The 24,178-nt window shown below is 46.7% G+C and overlaps 1 protein-coding gene and 1 long non-coding RNA gene across 4 annotated transcripts in view; one reads left to right on the forward strand and one right to left on the reverse strand.

Annotated features, from left to right (window-relative positions):
• Positions 1-23,054, forward strand: part of BAHD1 (bromo adjacent homology domain containing 1) — a 76,798-nt gene extending 53,744 nt beyond the window's left edge. Inside the window, exons 3-8 of one of the 2 annotated variants that reach the window (XR_013835587.1) lie at positions 5,672-6,033; positions 11,226-11,385; positions 14,432-14,508; positions 17,396-17,487; positions 19,609-22,191; positions 22,226-23,054. Coding sequence is in view for 1 of the 2 variants with exons in the window: in XM_079964504.1 (XP_079820630.1) it covers positions 5,672-6,033; positions 11,226-11,385; positions 14,432-14,508; positions 17,396-17,487; positions 19,609-19,798 (881 nt within the window). In the remaining variant the exon portion in view is untranslated. Of the gene's footprint in view, positions 1-5,671; positions 6,034-11,225; positions 11,386-14,431; positions 14,509-17,395; positions 17,488-19,608 lie in introns of both variants that reach the window. The other variant, XM_079964504.1, reaches the window with a different exon arrangement.
• On the reverse strand, positions 1,703-19,720 carry LOC307209949. 2 transcript variants are annotated; one of them, XR_013835794.1, is made up of 4 exons: positions 19,602-19,720; positions 17,505-17,677; positions 16,367-16,767; positions 1,703-3,273 (listed from the first exon to the last, which is right to left on the reverse strand). It is a non-coding gene; the product is annotated as an uncharacterized lncRNA (long non-coding RNA). The 2 variants fall into 2 exon arrangements; XR_013835795.1 differs by lacking the exon at positions 1,703-3,273 and having other exon boundaries at positions 14,676-16,767.
• Positions 23,055-24,178: the final 1,124 nt, after the last annotated feature.

Below are 24,178 nucleotides of genomic sequence, written 5' to 3' on the forward strand. Positions count from 1 at the left end.
ATCAATGGACAAATTAGTAATTCCGTTGATTTTGGTGGGCCTACACAGAGTATGACCCCAGTCATACACAACCCGTATGTTCTCGTTTCCTGTATTCTTATTCGAATCCATGTAAAGAGAAGCCATAGCTCAGTAGGTAGAGCACATGTTTTGCGTGCACAAAGCTGCAGGTTCAATCCCCAGCATCTCCAGCGTCAAAGGATTTCTCTCTGCCTGGTACCCACAGAGAGGTAAGACCACTTGAAGTTGAGCAGTCATCCACAAGCTTGGGTCACTAGAAGTTGTTGGAGCTACAACCCCACCATCCTTGACCATTGGGCATGCTAGCTGAGGTTGATGGGGGTTGTTGTCCGAATACCCAGTGATCCACAGTTGGGAAAGGCTTGAGCTAGATAAACCAAGAGGCTGGCTCCGTATAAGGCAGCTTCATAGGTCATTTGTTTCAGATACAGCTTCTGGTGTCTGCATAGCCGGGCTTCATCAATGTGTTCTCTGGATCTTTCTCTTGCAGCATGTAAAATGTTGATCCCAACGATTTAATAACGCTTCTCACTCTTGCTGTGCTAGGAAATTCTGTGTCTAGAATAAAAGCTGCCGGACTATAAAATTCTATATCTGTAATAACTGTTATTTATACAATTAGTCAATAAAGAGGTGTAATTTCCTCTCCCCGAGATGGCAGTTGCCTCTGTGGACATCTCTTTCCGGCTGTGCACAGCCATGCTGTGAAAACCGTTTTAAGATTCGCAGGAAAGGATAGCTAATCCAATTAAACTGCTGGAGGGTTTTAGGTAGATGGCTGAAATGTTTAAACTGGGACTATGGGATAAGATGGGCATTACGATTTTCTCCTGCTCCCGGAATATATTGCGGTTCAAATATATGAGCAAAGAGGAGTGTATTTGTGTAAATATGTGTGCTACCATAGTGCCATTTTTGTTCTCACCTGGTGGGTTTATGTGCCTTCAAAAACCTACCTTGCACTAAAGACTTATTGATTGCACAACACATTCAGGAAATTGGGGGAGTGCAGACTCTGTAAAAAGGGGGCAGTGCCCTAAGCCACATTGTGTTATGATCAAGAACTTGATTGTAGTTTAGTTGGCAGAACTGGGAAGGCGGTGTAAATATTTTGAGTCAGTCATGGGAAGACCTTTAATCAGGTTTTGCCTTTCTTAGAAAGGGATGAAGTTGCTAAAGGAAAATGAGTGTCATTCATAAATTAGGAGGTTTGAGTGGTGGCTAAACATGAGAGGAGCCCTGCTGGGTCAGATCAAAGGCTTATCTGGTCCAGCATGCAATCAGATGCCTATGAGAAGCCTCCCACAAGCAGGTCACGGGCACAATAACACACTCCCACTCACATCCCCCTACAACTGGTGCTCAGAGACACATTGACCATACATAGCTCTCATTACTAGTAGCCATCAACAGCTCTATCCTCTGTTGGTAGTTGATGGTACTCAGGACTGTATGCAGTCAATTGGTCTATAGGTGCCAATTGGTCCAGTGGCCGTTGAAGCCCTCCCCTCAACTGCCTGTCTTTCATCTGGCTGGCACAAACAATCCACGTATCACCTGTTACTTCTAAGTTGGGTCAGAAGCAGTTGCTTGAAAGTCACTTGTAGTTCTTTCACTTTCCCTCAGTCTGGCAAGATTATTGCAGACGCCCTCCTCCAGATCCATTGAGTGTCATGGAGCTGGCAGTAATATCCAATAACAGGTGAAAGACCACTGGCAAAATGGAGACTCCTTGCACCAGTCTCCCCAGTCCTTGCAGTGAGACTTGCTAGCTGGTCAGTTTAGTGGCCGACTGCACAGATTTGTGCCATGTTGGAGAAGTGGCATGGATCTCTCATGGTATTTTTAATTGTGATATATTTAGGCTATTCCTGCTTTAAAGGTGTGAGCTGGTATTTAGTGGATTTACTTTCAGAGTCTTCCATAACTCAGGATACATCAATGTGATGGTTTTGTGATAACAGCCACCTTTGAACAGCTGAGTCTTCAGTGACGTAATTAAAACATGCTTTGCACAGCGGAGAACTGCCATTTAGCCTTTTAATGAACTTTTGTGGGAATTTTTGTGCTGGATCAGATCACCTAACTGAGCTTTCTCCCTCTGCCGTTGGCAGCCAGACGCACCAAAGAAGATCAGAAACAGGTCAAAACAGTTGTGTCAGTCCCTCGTTGCCTCAGTGTCCGATACTCATAGATGCGAACACTCAAGATGGAAGTTCCACTTCTAGCCTCTTGGTGGTGTCTGTGTTCACCTAATCCTTTTGTTTTAAAAGCCTTTTATCTTAGCACTTCAGCCAGCACAGTATTTTGTGCTGGTGTGTTGGATATTCTGTTTAATGCAATGTTCGAAGTATTTTGTCCTGACTTAAACCTATTGTCTGCCAGCTTTATTGCATGAGTCCAGTCTTGAGACAGTGACTCCTTTCTTCCCGTCTCCCTGTTCCCACCCATGAGATTCCAAACTTCTCCTGTTTGTTCTCCTTTCCCGTCCCAATCTAAAATGCTTGATTCGTTGCAGCAAATTGAGATTTCCTTCTAGCTGCTTGTATATTTTTACTTACTTACTGTTTTTTTTGTTTTTTGCATTTATATCCCACCTTTTTCTTAAAGGTGGCCTACATTGTTTTCTCCCTCTCCATTTAATTCCCACAAGAACCCTGCGAGGTAGGCTAGGCTGAGAGGGAGTGACTAGCCCAAGGTCCCCCAGTGAGCTTGATAATCTTTGGTTGCTTCCCTGAGTCATGCAGGAAGCTAGAATTCATCCCTTACCTCTTTGTGTACTGAGACATAATGCTAGAGAACTATATTTCAGGAAGACTGGTTCTAGGTGGGTGATTTATATCAGGCTTCCTCAACCTCACCCCTCCAGATGTTTTTGGCCTACAACTCCCATGATCCCTAGCTAGCAGGACCAGTGGTCAGGGATGATGGGAATTGTAGTCTCAAAACATCTGGAGGGCTGAGGTTGAGGAAGCCTGATTTATAGCATTATTATTTGTGTATGAAAGGACGCGGGTGGCGCTGTGGTCTAAACCACAGAGCCTAGGGCTTGCCGATCAGAAGGTCGGTGGGTTGAATCCCTGCGACGGGGTGAGCTCCCGTTGCTCGCTCCCTGCTCCTGCCAACCTAGCAGTTTGAAAGCACGTCAAGTGCAAGTAGATAAATAGGTACCACTCCGGCAGGAAGGTAAACGGCGTTTCCGTGCGCTGCTCTGGTTCTCTAGAAGCGGCTTAGTCATGCTGGCCACATGACCTGGAAGCTATATGCCGGCTCCCTCGGCCAGTAAAGCAAGATGACTGCCACAACCCCAGAGTCGGTCAGGACTGGACCTAATGGTCAGGGGTCCCTTTACCTTTGCCTATTTGTGTATGAAGGGCTCATTCAATCACAAGTCAGCACCTGCAGCTTGAAGTGTAAAAGCCCAAATGCAGGTTTGTCCAACTCATTGAGAACTAGATTTGAGATACAAAAAGTGCTACAACTCCCCAGGAGAAGAGACCCTCTCCAGAAAGCTCCGTTCCAGTTTCTGACTTCAGGGATTCTGCACATCAAACTCAGGGAGCCCTGGAAAGGTGGCTGTGCCTGTAATAATCAGGTCATTTAAAGATCTTGTCATATTTTATTAGCTGTCCTTGTTTTTACAGCTGTGGCACTTGCTTGTTAATACTCCCATCTCTGAGGAGGGAGGACTGCTTCCCAGCCTTGTTTTACAGCTTGCAGAGTGGGAGGCAGAGGGCAGCAGTTTCCCACAGCAAAAAGACTCAGCCGTACTTTGCTTCTTTAGATCGAAATCAGCTGTGGCATTGATTCTTCTAATTTGCTGGGATTTCCAAGGCTGCAATCCATTTCTGTGAACTTCCTCACTTATCAGAGGCCGACGGAAGTTGCTCCGCTGAAAGGTTCAGGCCAGCCTGCTCAAGCAGGCTTATCTTCATGTTCGGAGCTCCCTTCTTGCAGCGTTGGTCAGGTCATGAGCTGGGGAATCATAGACTCATAGAATTGTAGAGTTGGAAGGGATACCAAGGGCAATCTGGTCCAATCCCCTGCAATGCAAGAATATTTTGCCCAACGTGGGGCTTGAACCCACAACCCTGAGATTAAGAACCTCATGCTCTACCAACTGAGCTAGGCAAGCACCTTTCCACCGATGTTTACTCTTGCCATTCAAAAACGTCATTGCACCGAGGGGTGTTTGGCTGTGACAGCTAGGATCCCCTGTCCCACATAGGAAGCAGCCTTTTGCATTATTTTGGAACAGTTACGATACAATAATCTTTATTGTCATTGTCCCATACAGAACAACAAAATTTAAAAAATCTACATCAGACATTCAAAAACCAACAAGCCTGCTATCCCAGCTATCCCAGCCTGGTTAACCCCCTAAAAACTCTGATACCCCATAATTAAATACAATATACATCCAATATACATCTTAAACTGTGTTTAAAACCAAAATCGCATTTGGATAAAAACTGTTTCTCAGGCGGCTAGTCCTAGTCTTTATAACCCTGTACTTTCTTCCAGAAGGCAGAAGCTGAAAGAGATCATTTCTGGGGTGTGCACTATCTTGTGCTATCTCTGCAGCTTTCGTATGACACCTGGAAGCATAGATTTGATCCAAGGTGGGAAGAGTGCACCCAATTATTCTCTCCGCAGTCTTTACAACCCTGGACAGCCTTGTTTTTCCCCTGACCATGCAGCTCCCAAACCACACACACAGACCATAAGTTAATACACTCTCAGTCATTCTCCCGTTCTAACTTTTCCTAAGAAACTGAAGCCCTTTTTGCGTGCATTCTGCCAGGAGGAACTGCGGGTGTTTTGGTATTGCTTTTATACTTGACTTGGTAGGTAGACCAGAAATATGGCAGCAGCCCTCATGCCGCTGATATTGCAGCTGCACGCCCAAGAGGTTTGAATTTTCTGCATGCGTGGCAAGCAGAAGAGGTCTTCTCATGTGAACTGTTACTGAATCATAGGGATCTTCCACATTTTCTTCTGGTTGCAGGAGATTTCTTGGGAGTGGGATGAGAGCTTTCCCCCTTTCATCTTCTGTTATTTTCATTCAAAATCTAATAATATGGTGCAATAACTCCCTCTGGGACACCTGAAGCAGCAGTAACTATGTAGGGACTAGGGAGAAGAGCATCTGATAGCATGGGGAAGTACAGGAATCTTTTTCGTGGAAGACCCATTTTGCCTTCTATCTCTCAGTCAAAATTGGTTTGCACATTTACTCCCCCTCCCCCCACTGATAATTAGAGCATACAAGCTAAAATCTTGCCATTGAAAGAGAAAGAAGGTGCAAAGAAAATGAGACTTTGGTTCTTGAGGTTGAAAATACGTTCTGACAAATTTGGCACCGGGCAGTCAAGTATTTTGAACACTGAAAATGCTGCGTAAATACTGTGGTGGAGAAGGTGAACTGGGCAGAAGCAAAAAGTATTTTTTTATGGAGCCAGGATGTCATTCTTCCTGCTGTTATTCTGAGCGAGACACTTGGCTTCCGATGGTAATATTTGTGCTTAGTCATTGTTAAGGAGGGCTTTACAGTCGTGCTCTCAGGAACCATCCCAATAATTCTCCCTTCTTCCGACAAGCAGTGCCTCACGCTATATTTTGCTTTCCCTCCCTCCTCATCTCCTTGTAGACAGCTGCAAGTCCCTGGACCAGCTGAGCCTCACAATCCCTGTGGCAGGGCACCCTGTTTCACCTGCCCACCCACTCTCAGGATGTCCGGTACCAAGTGTGCCACCAGCTGCAGAACCTGTTCCTCACTTGCAGACGCCCAACTCGGAGCCCCAGACTATGGCCCGTGAGTGCCCACAGAGCTCCAAGCCTCCCAGTGGCTCCAAATCAGGCCTCCGCAACACCGCCAGCTGTTTACATGTGTCTGACAGCAAAACCGCTGGGGGTCACTCTCATCCAAAGCAGCAACGGATCAACCGGAGAAGAGCCACCAATGGCTGGATACCCATTGGAGCAGCCTCCGAGAAGGCTGTCTATGTTGTGGTAAGTAGCCTGCCAAAACTGCGGGTTTTTTCTCCAATAATGAGGTTTGCTTATGATGGGGCTTGCATGCTGGCACCTTCAATATACAGCTTTAGGTGCCAAGCAAAAACATTCCTCTTTAATCAGACCTTTGGCTGATTGGCATCCAGTGCCCTTTTAAAATGTGTTGGGTTGTTTTTGTTGTTATGTATTTTGTGTTTTTGTATTGTTTTATTGTTATATTGTGTTATTGTGTTTTATATTGTTTTACGTTGTAACCATCTTGAGACGTGGGTATAGGGCAGTACAGTCGTACCTTGGAAGTCAAACAGAATCCGTTCCGGAAGTCCGTTCAACTTCCAAAACATTCGGAAACCAAAAGCGGCTTCCGATTGGCTGCAGGGGGCTCCTGCAGCCAATTGGAAGCCGCGGAAGCCCCGTCGGACGTTCAGCTTCCAAAAATAGTTCATAAACCAGAACAGTCACTTCCAGGTTTGCGGTGTACGGGAGCTAAAATGTTCAAGAACTAAGCTGTTCGAAAACCAAGGTACGACTGTATACAATTTTAATTAATGATGATGATTGTTATGTAGTGAAGTTTCACCCTGGGCCAGCAGGGGGATACTGTATATAGTTTTCACTCAGGTCTGTAGATAGTTTTCACTCAGGTCCACGTCAGTTATTTTAGGCGGGAAACGCTGGGCTGTTGTTGCTACAATGTTGACAGCCGGCTGCCTATAAAAGCAGGCCGGCTGAGCTGTTTGCAGTCAGTTCTATTCCAGCTTACAAAATAAAGAGCTACTTGGAGAAATCGCTGTGTCGTCTGCTATGTCAACCCACAACTTAACACTGGCGACGAGGATGGGATCGATGGACATCAGAGCACAGCCAGATGCGGCCAGCCTCTGAACTGAGCTGAATCACTGAGCTGAATCACAGAGCGAAATCATTGAGCGAAATCACTGGACAGAACCAATTCAGAGCTGACTGTTCTGGCTAAGAGCACTGTGTTCCATCCATCGCCCTTCACGCCGGCATCGGAATCATGGCTTCACTTGTGCCTCTACCGCCGTTTGCGCCAGCCTCTGAATCATGGGACTCCTACCTCGCTCGGTTCGACTGCTACCTCCAAGCCAACGAGCTGACAGCAGTATCAAAGGATCAAAAGCGGGGCCTATTCCTCAGCCTCTGTGGGCCTGAGGTGTTTGAGACGGCCTGAGCATTGGTTGCGCCTGAAGCAGTCCAGGCAACACCATGGGACACGATCCAAGAGAAGCTCCGCAACCACTACGCACCAAAGCCGTCCAAGATTGCTGCCCGCCATGCGTTCTACCACCGGAACCAGGCAGAGGGGGAGTCAATCAACAACTACACCACCGCCCTGCGACAGGCTGCAATGCACTGTGAGTTCCGAGACTTAGACGATGCCCTGATGGATCGAATCGTCTGCGGGGTCCGGGACATCCATCTGCAACGGCGTCTCCTTGCCAAGCCAGACCTCACGCTACAGAAAGCCATTGAGGAGGCTGTGGCCTCAGAAGCTTCTGAACGCTCCGCCCAGGAGATCTGCAAGTCCAGCAGCCCGCGTCTTGCTAGGGAGCCAGTTCCGGTGCATCATGAAGAGGCCAGCAGTGATGAGGCATCCTCCAGTGAAGACGATGACGTGCACCAGACAAAGCGGGAGCGCAGGAAGTTCCAACAGAAGTCCAAGGGCCAACCGGAATGTGCCGGCTGCGGAGGCAACCATTCCCGTGCCAAGTGTCGATTCAGAGACGCCATCTGTAGGAAGTGTTCCAGAAGGGGCCACATCGCTAAGGTCTGCCGATCGGCTCCGTCTGACACCCCCCCTTCATCGACTCGCAAGTCCAAGTCTTCACTCCAGTCTGCCAAGGAAAGTTGTTTCGCTCTCACCAACTGCCGCTGCCCGTCTGGAACCACGATTGGCCAAACCGACTCGCCTACGCGACGCAAGCTGAACGTCACGGTGCTCATTGAAGGAGCTCCATGTGACATGGAGATCGACACCGGGTCTGCCCTGTCCATCGTGTCATGGAGCACCATCAAAAGACTGGTACCCAGAGTGTCCAAAAGGCAACTCGACTCTCACCGCGTACACCTGAGAGACTACCAGGGAAACGACATTCCCGTGGTAGGCGTTGGCCGGTTCCGGATTGCCTTCAAGGATTTTTCGGGCCTGCTCCGGTTGGTGGTGGTCGAAGGTCAGCGGCCAAGCCTCCTAGGGCTAGACTGGTTTGATGCCCTCGGCCTGGAAGTCACCGGCATCAACTGCATCTCTAACGCAGAGACTGAGGGTATGGTCAAAGACTTGGCCGAGGTTTTCGACGGCACCTTGGGGCAATATACAGGTACGCCCATCTCCTTTAGCCTTGATCCACAAGTCGCCCCCATCAAGCTAAAGCCACGCCGGGTTCCCTTTGCTCTCAAGGCTAAGGTGGACGAACAACTGGACAAACTGATCGCCCAAGGAGTTTTGGAGCCGGTTGACCACGCCAAGTGGGAAACCCCCATCGTCACGCCTGTCAAGCCAGATGGGTCAGTGAGAATCTGCGCTGACTACAAGTGCACGATCAACAAGGCACTTCAGCAGCACACTTATCCGGTTCCTGTTGTCCAACACCTGCTGCATTCCCTGGGTGAGGGTAAGGTCTTCGCTAAGCTGGACCTTGCCCAAGCCTATCAACAACTGCCAGTCGATGTTGCCACTGCTGAAGCCCAGATGATCGTCACCCACCGGGCGGCATTCCGTTGCCGCCGGTTGCAGTTCGGGGTGAGTGTGGCTCCTGGCATCTTCCAAAGCCTTATGGAGCGTCTCCTGCAAGGGCTTCCGGGCGTGGTACCATATTTTGATGACGTCTTGGTGTCTGCAGACTCACACCAGCAGCTGTTCGAGCGCCTCCGTGCCGTGCTGACCAGGTTCCAAGAGGCTGGGCTCAAGGTAAAGAGGGAAAAGTGCCAGATCGCCGTTCCACAGGTAGAGTTCCTGGGCTATCTTATCGATGCCTCCGGCCTTCACCCGACCACATCCAAGATCCGCGCTATCCAGCAGGCCCCCACCCCAAAGAACAAGACGGAGTTGCAGGCGTTCCTGGGGCTGCTGAACTTTTATAACATGTTCCTGCCCCACAAAGCCACAGTGGCTGAGCCTCTTCATCGACTCCTTAGCACAAAGACGCCTTGGGCCTGGGGTCATCGGGAGACGGCGGCCTTCAACGCGGTCAAGGCTCTCCTTTCATCAGACAGTGTGCTGGTACAGTACAGTGAATCCAGGCCGCTGGTCCTTGCCTGCGACGCCTCACCTTTTGGCATCGGTGCTGTCCTTAGTCACCGTTTTCCAGACGGAAGAGAAGCACCGCTCGCCTACTTTTCCAGGACGCTATCTCCGACGGAACGGAATTACAGCCAGCTCGACAAGGAGGCACTGGCACTTGTGGCTGGAGTGAAGAGGTTCCATGAATACCTCTATGGCAGGACTTTTGACCTCATCACTGACCACAAGCCGCTCCTGGGCCTCCTCGCCGGTGATCGTCCAACTCCACCGGTCCTCTCGCCACGCATGCTGCGATGGACTGTTTTCCTGGCTGCCTACCACTACCGGCTCATCCATCGCCCCGGGAAATCGATGGGCCATGCCGACGCCCTCAGCCGTTGCCCTCTTCCAGCATTTGTGGAAGACCCGGCTCCAGCTTCATCACTCCTTCTGATTGAGGATCTTCCGGCAGCGCCTGTATCGGCTGCCACTGTGGCCTCCGCGTCTGCCCAGGATCGCACCATCAGCCGGGTGCTCAACTGGGTATGGAGGGGGTGGCCACAAGGGCCTTTTGCATCGGAGTTCCAGCCCTTCGCAACCAGACAACATGAACTCTCAGCTCATCGCGGCTGTCTGCTGTGGGGAGACCGCGTCGTGATTCCCCAGGGACTCCGTCAGCGCGTCCTGAAGGCTCTGCACGTTGGCCACCCGGGAATTGTCAAAATGAAGGCGTTGGCTCGGTGTTACGTCTGGTGGCCTAATATGGACGATGCCATCACTGCCTGGGTGTCCGCCTGTCAAGCGTGCCAAGAGTCGAGGCCTGCACCACCGGCAGCTAAGGGACACACCTGGGAGACGCCAAAGACACCCTGGTCGAGGGTGCACATCGATCTGGCTGGCCCCTTTCACGGCCGGACCTTTATGGTAGTGGTGGACGCCTATTCCAAATGGCTGGAGGTCGCCCTGATGCCCTCCACCACTACCGAAGCCGTCATCCGGGTGCTGCGAGGCCTGTTTGCAACGCATGGGTGTCCTGATGTCCTTGTCTCTGACAACGGACCGCAGTTCACGTCAGGCACGTTTGAGCGGTATCTTTTGGGACTGGGCATCCGCCATGCCCTAACGGCACCCTTTCATCCATCCAGTGTTAAGTTGTGGGTTGACATAGCAGACGACACAGCGATTTCTCCAAGTAGCTCTTTATTTTGTAAGCTGGAATAGAACTGACTGCAAACAGCTCAGCCGGCCTGCTTTTATAGGCAGCCGGCTGTCAACATTGTAGCAACAACAGCCCAGCGTTTCCCGCCTAAAATAACTGACGTGGACCTGAGTGAAAACTATCTACAGACCTGTAGAAAACTATATACAGTATCCCCCTGCTGGCCCAGGGTGAAACTTCACTACAAAAATATGATGATTGACTTTATATGCCCTGCCCCACCCTGCTCCTGCTTCTGTGTTGGAAAAAAGTACCGGTGGAGCCTTGTTAGGCTCCAACATCTTTCGTCATAGAGCATCCTTGTATTAAGTGGGACTGCCCTGCAAAGAAGTTTAAACAGATTCTTCTCCCGGGGATGTTAAGCCTGTGACCAGAGTGTTGAAGTACCCCACTTTTTGCAGAGTTGCTTTCCTTAAAACCGGTGTGAACAAACTGAAGTTGCTTGAAGATTTCTTTTCCCTTTCTTTTCTGGGTTTCATAATCATTGCCTTTCATCTGAGCAGCATGTTTTGCTTCTGAAATTAACCTGCTGGGAGGAGAGATGCATCCTGCTGTTTTGTATGCTGCAGCTTCTCCATGGGTTCCTCTGGCAGAGCAGACACACCCTTTCTGGCAGAAAGATTTCTGCTTGGTGTAGGTGGATTCAAGGAAGCTGGCGTCTGTTTCTCAGCATTGTTTCCCTACCTCACTTCTTTCCTCGGCGCTCTCTCTTGTCAATATTTGTAGAACGAACCAGAGCCAGCCGTTCGCAAGAGCTACCAGGCCGTGGAGAGAGATGGAGAAATCATCCGGGTCCGAGACACAGTCCTCCTGAAATCTGGACCACGAAAGAAATCTATGCCTTATGTGGCAAAGATATCAGCCCTATGGGAAGACCCCAAAACAGGTATTGGATGGGTGAATGATTGCATAACCATCTCCTTTGTAGGCAGTCAGGGAGAAATGGAATGGAAGGTAGCAAGTGATGGATGGCTTGTAAATGCACGCATGCACACACCCAGCTAATACTGAATTTCTTTATCAAAAGAACTAAAGAGAAGAGAATTGGAGGGTCATCCTGTCCACCTTGCCTCCACACCTCTGCCAAAGCCCCTGTATTTTATTAATGATTCCATCCAAATTAGAAGGAAGCAGAAGGCCCATTATGTCAAAGTTCCCCACGGGGCAACAAGTAGGCTTAGCGGAACACGTTAAGGAAGTGAATTGTGAGCCCACCATCTCAACAGAACCGAGCCACAGCAGCCACAATAATATCAAAGCAGCGCTCAGCCCAGTAGAACAGGAGATCTCAAAATAAAGCAGCATCACAAGGACAGCAGCCCAGTTAAAATCCTAAAAAATGTGAAAAGTTGGCGGTCAACAAATGAGTTTTCCATTTCCCCTTAAGGGCCTGTAACGTTGGAGCCAGCCGAATCCCAATTGGAACAGTTTCACAAACGTAGGGTCACTGCCGAAAAAGCTTTTTCCCTTCTGTCCACCGGCTGATGGCTCACACATGGCAAGCATCTGAAACGGCCCCAGCACACAGGCAGGCTGATGAGACTGAAGGCAGTCCTTCAATAACGTGGCCCCAAACTGTTCAGGGCTTTAAAGGCCAACAAGAGACATTTAAATTTGGCTTAGAAATATAGTAGCACTGGCAGTGTAACTGGAGCAATAGAGGTGGTGCCATTTCCTGGGCACCTGTGTTTTGAAACAGTTGGAAGTTTCTGAACTGTCTTTAAAGACAGACCACAAAGGCACCGTATGGCAGTGATGCTCTGGAAACCTTACATCAGGTGTGGGGAACCTTTGGTTCTCCGGATCATGCCAAACTATAACTCTCCTCATCCCTTTGTACTGAATGGGAGGCCACTTCAGAGGCTTCTGCAATTATCACGGAAAGAGCTTCTTATTTAGTGCTCGGGGAGTTCTTCAGCCTCCGTGGCCAGGTCTTCTGCAACTCCCATGTTCAAGGTGCAGGAGAGCAATCAGTTGGTCATCCCTGAATTGCACCCTATGTGGGACACAAGTGCATCCATCCCATTTCAGAGAATTGCATCTGGCTGGTGGCCTCTGTTCCAAGGAGAGGAGAGAAAACCAATTTAATTATTTTGTACTAGGGGCTGCTGCCCCATTGCCAGTCTTCTCTTCACACCCTAACACACAAACAGCCCACACACAAAAACTCTTCCCCCATCCCTTCGTAGCTTGCCCCCCAACCCTCATTCCTGCAGGCTTCCTTCTCTTGGCCAGGTCAGCCAAGAGTGTGTGAAGTGAAGTGAACAACTTTATTCCCTTCATTTCCCTTCCCTTGCGAGCAACAACAACAACAAGGGGAAGTACAGGAATGCCTTTTCTCTTACTGCTCTTAAGAACTGCAAATTCTGGCTCTTGCCTCCAGCCACGTACTTGGGGAATGTGTGCCCTCCAAACAGTTGCACTGTCTCTACTGATCGTAACATCTGAGCAACACCTGCTGCCACGTGATTCTTTTAACAGCCAGAATCTCAGAAGCCACTAATTAGACTAATGTTCTTTATAGTTCGCATTCTGGGAAATAGCGTCAAACTCTGGTTTCTCCCTGCTTTGTAATCCGTCTTCTAGCAGCTAGGATCATGCTGTGCTGCAGCTGGGAACAAAAAGCAAAAGTACTGTGGGGGAGCAAGGTGGTTTCTCCCTTTCCGGGCCAAGGGGTAGTTGGGTTTTGAGGTGAAGTTTCTTAATTTGCTGAAGATGACTCAAGACTTAAAAGTTAAATGGCATTAACTTTAGTGAGAAAACTTACATGTAAATGGGAAGCAGTTGGGGGACTTGCAAATAAAGATTACTTTGTGGGAGGGTGGTGGGATTTTACCACCTTTGTTAATGATAAAACTAAGGATTTCTCTTCCTTCACAACATATGAGGGTTTGGACATCTTAAAGTAAAGTGCTATTTTGGTAGATTTACTATATTTTGGCATGTGTTATGCTTCACATTTCTTTGCCACACTTGCCTGTTGAGGAGTAACAGGACATTCTTACGACACTTTGAACCAAAGGGTCTATTGGATGGAGGAGGAAAGGAATTAGTTTCGTTTCAATTAGTTATTTGAGGGTAGTATAATAGTTTGATGCAATTGTATCAGCATCCGCTGCTTATGTATTTATTTATTCTTGAAAACTTAACAATTTTTTTTCCCAAAAAATAAAAAGTTACATTCCAAACACCAATAGTAAAAAGGGTATGAGGAGCATCCAAACCTTTTGGCTTCCTAAAGAAGAATGCTGTGCAGTTGTCCCAGAGTTCCTACAGCTGAGGCTTTGTGTGGCTAAGAAAGCAGTTTGGAATTCTCTAATCCAGTTTTAGTTCAGCCTCTGGTTCCCTGATGATGTTGGACTATAGCTCCTATCTTGCCCTCCCAGCTTAGCTCAATGGTCAGGGATCATGGGAGCTGTAGTCCAATACATGTGGGAACTCAATGTTGAAGAGCATTGCTCAGATAAAGCTCAACCCACAACCATGTTTCCTTGCTTTGAAACGGCAGAACCACCATCCTGTTTGTAGAAGCTGTTTGTTGTCGCTTGTGAGACAATCTGAGCAGCCCAAAGGAAGTCTAAACAGGCTGACCCAAAGCTGCAGTGTAAAGACTGAACTGACTAGAACAAGTCATTCAATCCTGGGCAAATAATTAACTGCTTCCATGACTGTTAATTTTGTGAGTGAAGACACGCACAACTTTTTAAAAGTGGAGAGTGTCACATAACTTACTTAAATATTTCTTAACGAGCCTTCTTGAGACAATTCTAGAGTGGTGCAGAAATGTATGAGTATGCACAACTCTTATTTCTGCCATGAAGTCAGGCTCGCCTTATAGCCAAGGGAATGCTGGGAGCTCTCTTTCTTTTGCTATGTCTGTGCTCCTGCTGATGAGCGAGATTTCTTTGAAAACCTACCTTGTCTGCTTCCAGGGGAGCTGATGATGAGCCTCCTGTGGTACTACAGACCAGAGCACACTCAGGGAGGCCGCAATCCTAGCATGCATCAGGTGAGTTGAGTGTGTCCGTGTGGTGGTTTGTATGATCAAGTGGGGATCATTGTGCCGTCATTTTCTTGCAGGAAGAAGGGAGAGTGATTAACAGGTGCTGCCTATTTCAAAACATTTGGAATCTTCTATTCCTGGTTAGCCAGGCCATCTCTTTCTGTAACTGTAACCAGTGTGGCTTGATAAGTAATCTGAGTTCCGGTGTAAAACCAGCCCTCTACTGCCTCATTCAGAACGTTTGCGATTTTACAGTCAACTTGTAGTTGCTTTGGAAGCGTGCTGTTACCTCTGTGAAAGTCTTTTCCCTTTTTGAATGCATGCAAGTTAAATGTGCATAAGTTGTGAGTTACCTGTACAGTTGTACCTTGGTTGCCGAACGCCTTGGAACTCGTACGTTTCAGCTCCCGCACAATCGAAAAACGGAACTGAGTGTTCTGGTTTTCAAACAATTTTTGGAAGCCAAACATCTGGCGCATGCTCCTGCAGCCAATCAGAAGCCGCGCCTTGGTTTTCGAACAGTTCGGGAGTCAAACGGACTCCCAGAATGCATTCTGTTTGGAAACCTAGGTACAGCTGTATTTAAAGAGACCTCTTTAAATACTAGATTTTAAAGATCTGCACCTGTTGTATTTCTCCCTTCGCAGGCAATTCTTTTATTGTACAATAAATACAAAGGTGTTTGTTATGAAAGGTTTGATCATCTTCCCCACAGTTTAATAGGTCAATTGCACTTTTTTGAGCAGCAGCAAAAGCAAAAATGCTCTCCTTGTTTCTTCAGCACCAAAAAAACGCAACACCCTAGAATTCCTTTTATCAAACTAGTTCTAGCTATGTTGCCCTGCTGACAGGATGATTCAGCCACTCCTGATTGCTTCATATCTGTTCTAGAATGACACAGGGGGAAAAAGTATGCTATTTCTTGCTTTTCAAGTTAAAAGAACACTTTAAAATTGTGTGAGAAAGAAAGGAGGAGTTTGTGAGGATAAGGGAGGCATCTGATTTGAAGAGTTGACGAGCTGGTTCCAGAAACAGAAAGAAGAAGAATCTTGTATATTGGTCCAACTTCTGCAGTGATTGGAAAGGCAGTGCAACCTTTTAAAATGTACTTGAATGTCTCTAAACTGAGAGAGTTCTGTCTTAATTAACAGTCCCATGTAAAATATAAACATTAACATCCAAGCCCCAAAGCTTGCAAAGCAGCAGCGCTGTTAAAATGGATTCCAGTTAACGTTTTCTCAAAAGGAAAAAGCAAAGCATAAGGGTCAAAAAGCATTCTATGGTATCCTTTATAAAAACTATTTTGCAACATAGTGGTTTTCTTACTGGCTGCAAAATAACATGAAAAACCACATTTACTCTAGGGAGTATAATTCTTCAAAAACAATTCTACCTATTTCTGGCAATATACCTCCACTGCCTTGGGTGGTATCTTGAGTAGAAGAAAAGGCTAAGGACTAAACCCCACATAAATCTGGGAGTGAAGCCTCCAAGATGATTAGCGCTTTGTACTCCTCCTTCCGGCAATTCCTTCATCCAAGCTGGTGCCAAATGCACTTCTCTGCTTTCCTTTGGACTGTATTAGTGAGGCCAAGAGGGGGGGGGGTCTTGTTGTCTGGGCAGCCTTGGACCTTCATAAACACTGCCCAGGTTTGTGCCCCAGGGAGGTCACTTTGGTGCTGCTAACACAGCTGTTGACTTCACCCTCAGAGGCGCACTCCATTGTCTATCAAGACAATCAGATGTCGGCAACCTTCACGTGAATCATTTAAATGATAGAATTTTAGTAAGGCTTAGAAGCCTTGTGGCTGTTGAGATTAAATTAAGGCTGTAATCCTGTGCACAGTCCTGCTGGCCACATGACCTGGAAGCTGTCTGCGGACAAACGCCGGCTCCCTCGGCCAGTAAAGTGAGATGAGTGCCGCAACCCCAGAGTCGGCCACGACTGGACCTAATGGTCAGGGGTCCCTTTACCTTTTTAAGTATATCATGCAACTCACCCAGGTGTAATAAGTTAGGAAGAGGGGGAAGGAATTACTGAAGAAATCTAAATTAATACAGACTCCTTATTTGTCCAGTGATGGAGAGGCGATACCCATCCTTCAAGTTCTTATAGAACGTCAAGTCAAGTTCCTAACCGAATGAGGCCACGTTCCCATAATTTTCCATCATGACATCTTTATACAAAATCCTTTGGTCTGGGTCCAGCAAGGCACCCTGGCTTTCTGTGAAATACACAGCCACATCTTCAAAGGTCACAAGACTCTACAGAGAGAGAGAGAGAGAGAGAGAGAGAGAGACCGAGACCTATGGGATGTAACATAAGCAGTCAAGTACAACATTTCCTGTTTGCCCTGAGTGGACACACAGGTGGATGTTACTCCAGCCAGGAGGACTTCCTGTCACAGTTGGTCTGGAGCATCCTCCACCTGCATGTGATCAGGTAGATTGGTGTGACCCTGTGAGACATGGGATCAAGAGATTAATTTTAATTGGGCTTGCTCCTTAGTACCCATACGTTAAGATTGGGCAGTTTAGCTCCCAGAAAGTTAAAGGAGAATCTCAACAGTGAATGCCTTATATAATCTAAAACTACCTTCACCAAACTGGTGCTCTCCAGGTGGTGACTTTGGGTTCCAAACATCTGATGGACACCAGGCTGGCAAAGGCTGGTCAAAAAAGATGACAGCTCATAGGTTCTACTTGGACCAACACCTCATATGTGTCCCATGAGAAGTTACCTCACGGCCTACGTTCAAAGTGGCTGGCAGAGAAACATGCAGGCATGATGTCTTAGCAGACCAGAGACAAAAGTATCACAGGACAAGTGCCTCCCCTGCACATGAAATTTTGCTATGCATTGCGACGGTCCCAACTGTGTGCTCTCTTGCAGAATGAGATCTTTGCATCCCGACATCAGGATGAAAACAGTGTTGCCTGCATCGAGGAGAAGTGCTATGTTCTGACCTTTGCAGAATACTGCAGGTAGGTGGTGCTCTTACCTTGCTTTTGCTGTTGTCTCAGAGTTCCAGAAAGGCAGTTCCACGGCATGGTGTGTGCTTCGCTTTGCTTTGCTGCATTTGCTGATGGGTGTGTTCCTTCTCTCGCTGCCTTGGCATTAATCGTGCTTGTCTGGGCATCTCAATCCATTTTCAGTTGGTTATTCTTGGTATGTCTAGGAGAAAAGAGTATTACTACTTTGGCCTCTTTCCTGTTTTAGTTTAAATAACAAAACCAAAAACTGTCCACTCACCACCCACCTGCCAACTCTCTCAGTAAAACTGGGATTGGGGGGAGAATTGTTAAAAGCTTGATTAAAAAATGGAAGAGTGCCGTTTTATAAACCACAGTCTTAATCAAAATACCACACCCCACTAACATTAAAGACAGCTTAAGGCATGAGAATCTCTCTTCCCCCAGTAGAGAAATTTGAATCCTTTTTAGAAGGAACATTTAATGTTTGCTAAGTGTATCTAAGCTCCTGTGTATTATTAAAGGACGTTTGTCTGGACTATAGGGAGCAGTCTTCTGTATAATTTTGCAGTTGTGAGCTGTTGGTTTCCTAAAGTATTTCATTGTTATAAAATAGTTTTGAAGTCCAAGGCAATCCTCGCCTATCTAGTCCATGGGGCCATATAAGATATAGAAGTGTCCAGACCTTATGATTAAGCTGTGCAGTAGGGCGGAATTGAGAGCTCCATCCCCACCTATAAACCAAGCCGCCTATATCTTCCCTTTTAAAAGAAGCTCCTGTTTAAATAATTTGACTGTTGTTTTTTTTCATTTAACAAACAAGACTGCCTTGTGCATTTCTTTGTGAAAAGGCAGTACAACTGTGGTACCTTGGTAGTTGTACGGCTTGGCTCCTGAACAAATCAGCTCCTGAACGCTACAAACCCAGAAATGAGTGTTCCAGTGTGTGAACATTTTTCGGAAGCCAAATGTCTGGTGCTACTTCCGTGGCTTCCAATTGAGTGCAGAAAGCTCCTGCAGCCAATCGGAAGCCACGCCTTGGAAGTTGAACCGTTTCGGGAGTCAAACGGACTCCCGGAACAGATTAACTTCAAGAACCAAGGTACCACTGTATAATTTTTAAAAATCAGATTGGGTTAAAACTGGTTTGTTTGTTTATTCATTTTATTTATTCATATAAATTATTTCTATACCATGATTCATAAATAGTATCAGAGCAGCTTACAACAATATATACATAAACCATACCAAAAGCCACATATAAAAAAATCTTAATTGAGAAATAAGCTAACTACAGTATTGTGGGAAGATATATTCTTAATTGCCAGCATAACCCTAGTGGGGTTAAAATATTGAAATAGAAGGCGTCTGCTGAATCTGTTTGCAGAGTTTTCAACAAGACTCGGTCCATGATGCTAGCGGCTCAGTTACTTGTTGTTAAATAAGCCTTGCGAACTTGGGAAACAACCAGCAATGCTTCTGATGATTTTAGAGATCGAGCTGGAAGAGAAATGTTCAAGTGTCCCTAAGCTACCTAGGACCTCAGGTGTTCAGGGCCTTGTAAATTAATACCAGGACCTTGAACCCGGCTCAGTAGTAGATGGGCAGGTGCCCCCATGAGCAGTCTGGCTGCCACAGTCTGCTCCAGTTGGAGCTTCCAAGGGCAGCCCCACATAATGCACTGCAGTAGTCCAGTCTATGCTTATACAAACTCAGCATGCAAATGATAAGGATTCAACAGTGCAAGAGCAGAGAGAAGCTTCCACTGATCATCCACAGTCCAATTGCTGTGTAAGCGAGTGAATCCCCCCCCCCAGTCACCCTTGTCAACAGAACATGTGGGGAGTTTTTCTTTGGATTTCAACATGGCTGGGGTGGAGCAGAGCAGTCGGTAGGGCCACATTGCTATACATTTCTTCCATGTGTTTTCTCTGAGGTCTTATCAGTGCATCATGGGCCTTCATGGCCCTCCTCTCATTTTTCTGGCAGATTCAAAATGGGAAGATCACTATAACCAACGCCAGAGTCAATGGTTTTGCTTGCCCTTTAGAAAGGCTCAACTAGACATTTATTGTGTTCTAGATGAATTTAATAATGCTAAAAATTTAGTATTATTATTTTTTTACTTTGCAGATTTTGTGCCTTGGCAAAGCGTCGAGTGGAGGGGATCCCGGGCAAGAAAGCCATGATGGTTCCTCCGTCGGAAGAGTATTCCACCCCTGCCCATCGCAAGGTGCCAGAGGACACTGACCCCGAGTTGGTTTTCCTCTGCCGCCACGTCTACGACTTCCGGCATGGGCGCATCTTGAAGAATCCGCAGTAGCCGAGCTCTGCAGCTCCGTGGGGTTGACAAGTGGTGGCGGCTGCAGAGCCAAGGGCAGCCTGACCTCCTTGCCGGCACGTGCTGTGGTGGAGCCCTGCCCTCGGGCACAGGAGGGGATGCCCAAGCACTCTATCCTCTGCGTTTGGGGAGCAGATTTCCTGCCGAGGCAGATGTTCAAAGCACAGCACTTCATATAAAGAGCATAAATGGAAATATATATCTATAGAGAAATGTGTGTGTGTGTATATAGATATAGGTACTTGCTTCTGTAAATCTATATCTATATATATATGTACAATGAACATCTTATAAGGGGGGAGGGAGGGAGGGGGGAGGGGAAAGGGCGGGGTGGTCCAGGGGATAAAAGCCAGTATAAACTGAATCCAGAGCCAGTCTTGGTGGGGATGGTTAGAGCATACAGAAGGGGAACGAGTGCCGAAGAGAGCTGAGGTGCCATGGGCCCTTGATCTCGCGTCCTCGATATGAAGGCTGAGGCAGAGATCCTTCTGATCAGTTTCATACTTGAGGTTGGAGAAGCACCCCTGTTTGGGAGACGTTTACGTGCTGCGTGTCCTTGCCACATGCTGAACATGTTTTGATTTGGTAAGGGGAGGAGGACCACACTTGCTTTCTGGGGTTGTCCAGTCCGTTGTTTGCTTTCCTGACTGTCTTTGAGCTTCACCTCCAAAGCAGGAAGTGGGAAAGATGCAATAGGATTACTTCAGACCGTTATGAAAAGCTGCGTAGATTTAATACACACACACACACATGAGAGAGAGAAAACAGGGTCCAACCTTAAGGATCACTGCTTCAGAAGTGGGCAAGCACCTGAACAGCTCCCAGAGCTTAATTGACAGCTGCTACAAAACCGATACCTTCCCTCCAGATGTTTGGAGAGGCATCCCTTCTGCTGGTTGAAATAGTGGATATTCTTTCCCATCCCGATTCCATTTTCTTTGCTCTTATTTCCAGCCCTTGTAGAACCTGGATTTGCACACTCCAGCGTACTTGGGGAGGGCTTAAAAGCCAGAGTTAGCAAGGACATTGTACCGCTTGAACTGCATTCTTTTCGAAACAGGCATCCTAACTTGACCAGTCTGGTCTGCTTTTGCCTGCCTACCTCTCTCCTCTCCCAAACACCTCCCCACCCCCCCAAAAAAATCTCCTCTTAACACTGACATCTGAGCATGCCCACCAAGGCGAGACTCTTTGGCTCCCAAAAGGAACTGACCAATGAGAGGTTTGCATTTTGGAGAGAGAGAAAAAAAACTTGCTACCTGATTCCTACGGATACTTCTGCCTCTTGCCTTACATGTATAGGTGTTAGAAAGAAAGAAAAAACTACTTTAGTTTTGGCTTTAACACGAAGCTATTTCAGTTAATTCTAAAAGCAAACCAAAGGACAGCGTACGAAGAGCCCGCTGAACCGGTCACACAAAGCTGGGATTCCATTTGTAGATTGCACTAATTCTAAAGAATGAGAATTAACACTGGATCAGTCGATGTGCTTGCTGATGGCCAGAGTCGCTCACCCGAACGAGGGACCTGTGGGGGTTACTTTTTGGGTGTGTGTGTTGCGGGGGGGAGTGTTCTGAACTAGTGTTATACGATGATAGAAACGTGTTCCTACGGCTTTAATATTGTCGTCTTTTTTCAAGTAGAAGTAGTACTTGCCCACAGGCTGGAATGGAGTCTCGTCACCTGGGCTCTCTCTGCCTGCCTGGCCCGGAGGAAGTAGCCCTGCTATGTTCAGTTCCTTGTGCCATGAGCATGAGTGGAGATCTGCAGATTTTGCTCATCATACCAAAGATGGGAAAGTGATGGGGAGGAGAGAGAGAGAGAGAGAGGTTGAGAAGGTCAAAGCAAGAGATGGTTGGTTATACCTCAAGGTCACGAGGAGACGATTCCTACTGTGTTTTAGTAGGGAAAGGATTTGCTCCCTGCCGTTACGGAGAAAATCCCCACCCTAATTCCGAGCAAGAATCTGTGGCTGATCCAAGCTGGCTAGTGCCAAAGTAATGGCTTTATTTCCCCCCATAACCATTGCTTGGGCATGTCGGGGGGCTGTTGGGAGTTGCTGGTGCTACAAAGCACACCTTGTCATAGCACAGGAATGGAACAGAAGTTTCCGTGTGATATTTCCCTCAAGCAGGCGAGAGAGCCTGACCATGAGGGAGGCTCAGATTGGATGGAAGGAAGGGTAGGGGCTGGCATCAATCACTCTTTTCAGTTTCGAGGTATGCAGGGGTGGTTTGGGAGCAATACTGTGGGTTCTGTAGTTGCTGCCTGTTCTTCCATTTGCCTGGTTGAAGAGGGAATTGTAGGGGAAAGAGAATGACTGGAATAGAGAATGTTCCCAGAATGATATGGGTAAAGTGTGTGTGTGTGTGTGTGTGTGTGTGTGTGTGTGTGTGTGTGTGTTAGGAGTTGAGTAGTCTGATCTATGCAGAATCAGATTTGGGGTTCCTTTCTCTGCCCCTGTAATTGGGGGTGGGGGGAAGAAACCACGTTGCTAGGTATCCTCTTTTTCCAGGGAGGGGGGAAAATAGTAGTGTTCATGGTATAGTGAAGGGAATCCTCACAGCTTTTGATTCGAGACTCATGTTCAGGGTGCTACTGCCCTGTGAAAAGAGCTTTTGGGAAAACTGAGAAACCAGACTCATTTCCTGAAAAAGCTGATGTCTGCTACTGCTTCCTCCTCCTCCTCCTCCTTCATCCTGCCTCCTCTCCAGGCAGGAACAGAGAAAATAAACTCACACAATTGTACAAAAGGAAAGAAATTGTATATCTGCCCAGGTTCGGGGGTGGGCTAGAAGCCCCCTATCTGGAGAGGAGAACCCCTAACCCTTCCGTGCTTCTGATATTGTCAGAATCTACTTCAGGCCAAGAAATATTGTTTAAAGACTTGTGTGGTTGTTTTATGCTGTTTTGCGGGCAGCATGTAAATGATTTGAAATGTCTTATCTGAAATGAAAATATTTCATGCTTTTTTAATCTATTAGATATGGAAATATTTTTGAAACTGAAAATGCAGTCAGTAGAATTTAAATTGAAATGTAATACATGTAAAATATATTTTAGTTGATAATTTTGTAAAATGCACTTTTTTGTGTCTCTTCCCTTGTTTCCCAGATCTGTATTTCAGTGTTTACAGATGGAATGAGAGCATTCCCTATACCCTCCTTCTGTGAAAAAGATATATTAGAAGTAATTCTTAAAAATAAATTTGAGAAATTGTATTGATTTAGAAAACAAAGCTCAAATGTAGTTTTTTTCTTGTCTGTGTTTATTCTGTTGATGGGGGTCTACTTGGTAACAGTAAAGGCCATGGAATGTATTTTCTTAGTCTCATGGTGGTTCACAAAGGCATGTCAAATTCCAGTATTTATTTAGAAAAAAATATTTATAGACAGCTGTATCATAAAACTGTGTCACAGCAGTTTACAGCACAGCCGTATAAAAACCAAACCAAACAATAACTTCATAAAAAGTTAAAAACAAGTAAAAGCAAAAAGAAATTAAAATCAAACATCAATAGACTATTGTAAAGTGGTGTTAATTTTGTTTTCAGCAAACGTTTAGAGTTTGGCACAGTAATGAGGCTATTATTGGATTGTAATTGGAGACTAAAAAAAAATATTATTAAAAAAAAGAATTTACAGGAAACCTCCCCCCAAAAAGTTTGGCACAGAAGACTCCTGTTGAATACAAGGTACATCCATTCCTAAACTCATAAAATGCAGCATCTCATAAATATTAGAATGTAAAAAGAATCCTCTTGGATTAGACCAAACTCCTGTCTAGTCCAGCACCTTGTAACCTGCAATGGGTAACCAGATGCCTACAGAAGGCCCACAATCTGGGAGTGAGGACAATGGTCTTCTCCTACTGTTGCTACTCGACAACTGGTATTCAGAGACAGTGCCTCTGTTCCCAGAGACAACAAACCACTTTCCCTAAGATTGGAGATTGCATGGGCCCAGGCAACTTTCTCTAGAGAGGGCTTTCCATAAGGAGAATGCCACATCAAAAAAAGGCCCCAATCCTCATGATGCCTCACCTAACTTTCTGTTTCGAAGTCACTTTCAGGCTGGCCATCTGTGATAACCTGCACACACAGGGAGAGTTTGTTGGGATCAGAGTGTCTTTCACTGGCACTTAAGAAGTAGATATGGTGCTCTATATCAGTAAAGTAGTATATCCACCTGAGGACATCCACTTGTAGCATCTACATGGGAAGAGGGCATACCGGAAAACAGGAGGAATGGCCCACCGCCATGGCTTCTTCCTTTCCAAATGACAATGTGTGGATGTTACATTTGTACTTGTAGTGCTAGAAAACATTCCTGGTCTTGGAGGGCACCTCACAAGTATCGCTCT

The sequence above is a fragment of the Podarcis cretensis genome (assembly GCF_951804945.1).
Source record: "Podarcis cretensis genome assembly, chromosome: 1".
Taxonomy (NCBI): Eukaryota; Metazoa; Chordata; class Lepidosauria; order Squamata; family Lacertidae; genus Podarcis; species Podarcis cretensis.